The following is a 6,000-nucleotide window of genomic DNA, read 5'->3' as shown; positions in this document are numbered from 1 at the left end:
TAATCCTGTTCTATGTTTTCAGTTTATCTCCCACAAAACAGCGTCAAAACAGTGACACAGCTTGAGGTACTAATTCTAACATAGGGAGAGGTGCACATATGTCTATTTAGGGTTAGCTTTCAGGAATTTCCAGTAACCCAGTATCCTGTAAAACCATAAAGATTCTACTATACAGACATATTACTAAAGTATATAATTTCATAATTACAGCTATGCTCATTGTTTAAATAAAAAGTTACTGAAGATGTACCCTTCTCTTGCAGAGATCCAATACAACCTGCAGTCTTCCTTAACACCAGAAGCATCTGGAGTCCTTGAGGCTGACTTCCGTGGCATCGAAACCCTCGGTTGTTCATGCTAATTTAATTCAGACCACTTACTCCATTCAACCTTATTTGACATTACAGATTAGCACGTATCACAGAATGTTGTTAACAAGATTTAGACTTGACTCTTTTTTTAGGCTAGTATCCTTCCCCAAGAGAAACAGCTGGGAGAAGGTTTCCACTCCCTGTCCGTGTGATGAAGTGTCAACTCAGTCAAATTTACACACTATTCTGTTCTGTAAATTTCATCACCCACACAGGAGGGTCTGGTTACTTCCAGTATTAAAGAGTTGGGGACTAAGACAGTGTCGACCGGCGATGCTACGCCTTCAAAGCCTAGATTCCGAATTGACCTGTTATCTTGTCCTTAACTTCCTAAAATGTATTCTGAAACATAGGAATAATTTGTAAGCAGCGGTTTAATCCCAGTATCTGTAGATGAATTGAATCTTTGTAAATTCTTGGTTTTAACTATTTGAGCTGATAATTGTTTAGTTTTAATTTTCATTATTCTCTAATCTATGTGCGATGTTGTATTTGTAACTGCTCTTTTATGGGTTTTTTTAATTGTAAAAACCGAATAAAGAATTTAATATTATTATTATTATGGGAAAGTATCACACACTGTGTCACTTTATCATGGCTGAACTAACCCATTATGCGAGAGTACAGAAAATGTCCCAGTTACAGCTGCATTTGTGTTAGCATAATTGGGTCAGGATAATTTCTATATATTATATCGATGTGACCAATGAGCATCTCTCTGTAAATGTCGAATGAATTACAAGTTGCTTACCACAACATCCTATTCTGGTATTACGTCTAACCAAACACGCAAATCGGTTCAGATTAAAATGGATCAAATACTTAAATCTCCACCCTGATGTGGGAACAGTATGCATCAGTAGATCTCTATATGCATATTTACCAATGTTGATACGCCCATTTAAAGCATATTCAAGTGATCCAATGACATGAAACAGGATTCGAATGGCAGACAGCTAAAGTCATTTCACAATAAAATTTTGACGCAATAATTGTCTAACAACAAAATTCAGTTAAACATTCTTAATAGCTGGGACTGATGATTTTATTGTTTCAAATGAACTGAATCAAAACAATGTGGATGAAACTCTGAATTCTACTTGTATTAAAACATTTCTAACATTTCCATCTATTGTGTGGCGTATACTAGCTCTATAACAGGTAGGAGCACAAAGTAGAAAAACACTCCAAACAGAATGCAAGATTTAATAAGTGATTGAGGAACAAAAACCGTTTTACATTTTATTGTGAAAATCGCACATAAGTGGTGTTCTGATTGCTGAGGAGCATGAAGAAGTACCGTATGGAAGAAGAAATATGCAGAGGATCTCTTAGCCGCCTTTCAATGGGGCACTGCACAGGAAAAGGAATTATTTAAAATTTTAAATGCCATGTCACATGGGATGGGCTCAGTGACCCACTGAAAAGTCAAATCCAATCAGTCTTTTAGGGTTGCCAAACTGAACATGTCAATTTTCATGCAATGAATATCAATGGAAATTATATACATATGTATTGGTCATTCAGAAGATCTGACTGTTTTTCACTGCTCGGTCAGTCAGGAGCCAGCCTTATTTGCCAATATTCAAGACAGAAAGATTCAAGCAGACTTCTTGTTGTGTACAAAACAAGTATCATAATAAGTAGCAAATACAAAATTAGTAACAAAAATAAGTAACAATAAGTTCGTTGCTAAGAGAGTTTAGTAAAAAACAGTCTGGCACATTTCATGATTAAATGAATATCTTAGAAAACAGTGCATATTTATTTCCATACCATTAAATCATTGCAATAAAAGCCTCTCTTTTATCTTTGGCAAAGAAATTGTTTAGACTTGAAAAACAGATTGGAAAATACAGTTAGCCCTTTAAAATGTGCATTTACATTTTTCTTTTTCTAGTTGGCCCACAGCTGCCTAAATATGTAACAACGTTGGAGGACACAATAATCGTAATGCCTGGTAATTTCGCTATGTTGACACAATGCTTCCTGGCAACCTCGTCGTTCATCACCTGTGCTGGCTTTTCAGAGAAGTGTAGCATTTCATTTTCCTGGCAAATCAAGTCATTTGTCAGCTCCTCTTTACTTATGTTAGCACGTAACGCGAGTTCTCCTTGCTTACTGATTCTGCTATACACCCAGATGCTTCTTGTGACTGTGCAGCAAAGTTTATGAACACCTGGAAGACATTAGACACAGTGAATATTCAGATGCAAAGCCTCATATATTAGTTTAATTGTCACTGAGCAGCAGGCTTCTTCACAACAAAGCTATCATTTAGCAGAGGGGTAATAGTATCTTTGTATTTATCTTTTGTATCTCTGTGATTTATAACACTCAAATGAACATTTGTTATGAGTTTGTAAATGCTCACTTCAAAGGTAAAATATTTCGCTACAGCATCATCTGCTATTCTTGCCAAGAGTGTAGCTGTCTTCCTGATTTTAAATATACCCTTGTTTCCAATAAGCCTTGTTGTTTTTATAGAAAATAAGAATACACTACCTACATTGCTATATCAACATTAAGATTCCCTGACGTTTTATTTTGCTCACCATGCCATTTAGTCATGACCCTGCTCCCATTGGAACAGTCCAGCCCAAACTGCCACGCCAGGACCCCCTGGACTGGAAACAAGCATCTTTGTACCAGTTCCAGGGTTTCACCCCTCATCAGCCAGGCTAACTTGACTCCAGTGGCATCGAGAGCACTGGACCCACTTCTCGAAATACCCATCCCAGTCGGGGTGACATTTGTAAAAAGAACAATTGACGGACAGAATGTTGGACAATGTCAAATATTCACCACAGTACAGATATCTGGGCCTAAATCCATCGTTTTTGTTGCTCCAAATGCCATTCCAGTTTAAACCCAGCCATATGCAAATCAGTCTCGACCTTGCTCCCCATAGGAACAGTCAGAACCGAACTGCTAATCCAGGTCCTCCCTGGGCTGGAAACAAGCATCCTGGGACCACTTTCAGGGTTTCACCCCTCATCAGCCATGCTATCTTGACTCCAGTGGCACGGAGAGCATGAGTGTTCTCAGTAATGTAAAGCAAGTTGCCAACACTGTGGACATTTTGGAAATAAAACATAAATTTAAAACCCAGGTTTTCTAGCTTATTCTGGGGTGTGTACTGGGCTACCCAGCTCTGTTGGCCACCAGGCATGCTTGGGCTTGCTGAAGATTAGAATTGCTGTTTCCTCAGAGTTTAACTTCAAGCATCTGGTCTTCATACAATTTAAAACTTTGACAATACAGCCTTTGAAGATTTCTTCTGTAATAATAATGTTGCAAGACATGGAAACTATTATCTGAGTGTCATCAGCATAGGAAATGTTAAACCTACACAAATGAACCAAGTTATCTAATGGGCCAGTGTAATCTTTATAATGACGTATGGCTCAAAGAGAAGTCCTTTGATTTTCCTACTTATGCAGCTATAATACCCTAAGGGCCGGATGTAAGACACGTTTTTGCATGCGCAAATGGGTTTGCGAACCCGTTTGCGCGTGCAAAAACATCATGGGCCATGTACAAAGCCTATTTGGTGAGTCGCAATTTATTTGCAATTCGCTAAATAGGTTGTGCAACTCACTATTTGGAAGGGGCGTTCCCTTCCAAATAGCGAGTCTCAAAACCATGTACTAATGTTTTGTGACCCCATTGGGAATCGCAAACAGTGTTAAACACACTGTTGTACATTTTATTTTGCACGTCACAATTAGTCGCAAATTGCGAGGTACAAAATAAAATGGTGGTACATCTGACCCTAAGCCTCTTCTGTGGCAGATATGATCATATTAGCTCTTACTCGTAAGGCACATCTTCTACCATGCCCATGACCTCTTGCCAGAGTGTTAGTTTGATATCTCATAGTAGTTACACAATGAAACATGCAATGAAAGTCAAAATTAAACTGACAGATGTACGCCATGAAAAGGCAACATCTGTGATATTTTATATCCCAAGATTGCTAATGTACCCTTAATATGTGCCTTATATACCTATCGGGCTAGGTGCATAATATATAAACATTGACAATGGGAAATATATGCTCTAACAGTGAAAAGTAACGTAAATCAATTTTCGATGTTGCATTTTTCAGGAACAGAGATGGTTATAAAGCATACCCTTTTCTTCTCCAAGCATAGGAAAATATTAGAGCATTCTTTTTTACTAGTGAAAGTATATCTTTGATCATTTTGTAAAAAAAGGTAACTTTAGAAAAGTGTACTTTGTGCTGCTTGAGATACATTGGCTCAACCCAGCCCCAGAGACTGAATGCACATCTTTGACTGACTTGTTACCAACCCGATTCTTGGAAGACAATAGTGTGGCCTTTGACAGCAGTAAGGTAAGGGTCTGTGTCAGTTAGTGGTCATTTGGCAAAGATTAACCATATGGGAGAGGGACAGGACCAGTGGACAGAACAAAGGACTTACTAATCAGGTCTTCTGATTGGAACTACAGCGCTTCATTGCTAGGGTTCCCCTGGACTCTCCAACTCAAGCAGAAAGTAAAACCAGTTCCAGTGCTGACAGAGGGGAGGACATCTCATTTACATAAGAGAATGGCTAAAGGGAGGGCCGGAAGGTGTGCCACTGGAAGAAGGCTGGGGCAATTTGGTTGTGAGACTTTGGGACGGTTCGCAATAAACTGACAACAAAGTGCTGAAAAGAGATTAGGGAATTCTGAGATAAAGTAGCAAGGATTATTTGTAGGGAATAGTTACATCACTGGCTAGTGCACAGGGTAAGATTGGCACTCACCACCACCTTCTCAAAACATTCCTGGAGCTAGAAAGAAATATACTGAAGGATGTGGCCTTTACCTGGAAGAAGGCTGGGGTAATTATGGTTGAGGGACCTTGGGAAGATTTGCAATAAACTGAGAAAGAAGTGCTGAAAAGGGATGTGGGAATTCTGAGATAAAGTAGCCAGGATTGCTTGTAGGTAATTGTTAAATAACTGAATAGTGCACAGGGTAAGATTGGAACTCATCACCTCCTCCTCAAAACATTCTTGTCCCTAGTAAGAAATATCCTGAAGGATGTGGCCTCTGCTTGACTGCTGTAAGATGAAGACTCAAGGGCAACAGATCCCTGCTGGCATTCAGGGACTAGACTTGCTCTCCAAGTGATTGGGCTCCTGTTACCTTCTACAGGGATACAATAAGCGTATGTCCTCGTGATAATAAGAAGTAGCTGGTGACCTCTGAGGAATGGACCCTGTAGGATCCCTGGCTGGAGAAAAGGCTTGGTGTGTAGAATCCTTTCAGGAAACAAGAGGGCTATAGGAGTGACTATAATGAAGTTCCCAGCAGGAGAAAAGTGGGGATTAATAATGTTTTTTTCTGTCTCTGGAGCACACAGTGCTTAGTCTTTCCCAGAAACAACTCATGCTTAGAGGCAAGAAAGTCATGTTTGTCCTGTTTGGAGTTTTTTGATGCACTGAAAACAGGTTCAGTTGGACCTAACAGAAAATGGTATCCGGACTCATGGAGCCTGTCCCAGTAACAGCTTCTACCCTTTCCCTACTGGTGGATTTTGAGAACCAAAAAAGTGCCAATATCCAAAGTTAAGCCTTGGGCTGAGTGAGATGGAAAATATACCAGCAGTAAAGCA

At 39.4% G+C, this 6,000-nt stretch overlaps 1 protein-coding gene across 1 annotated transcript in view; it reads right to left on the bottom strand.

Moving 5' to 3' along the window:
• Positions 1–1,563: 1,563 nt before the first annotated feature.
• The window catches only part of ABCA13 (ATP binding cassette subfamily A member 13), a 2,655,493-nt gene continuing 2,651,056 nt past the window's right edge, over positions 1,564–6,000 (bottom strand). Inside the window, exon 57 of the mRNA XM_085606362.1 lies at positions 1,564–2,550. Coding sequence (XP_085462488.1) covers positions 2,458–2,550 — 93 coding nt within the window. The 3' untranslated portion in view covers positions 1,564–2,457. The remainder of the gene's footprint in view (positions 2,551–6,000) is intronic.

Source organism: Triturus cristatus, chromosome 5_2, assembly GCF_964204655.1.
Source record: "Triturus cristatus chromosome 5_2, aTriCri1.1, whole genome shotgun sequence".
Taxonomy (NCBI): Eukaryota; Metazoa; Chordata; class Amphibia; order Caudata; family Salamandridae; genus Triturus; species Triturus cristatus.
Note: the sequence above shows the minus strand (reverse complement) of the source record. Positions and strands in the feature narration are given on the sequence as shown.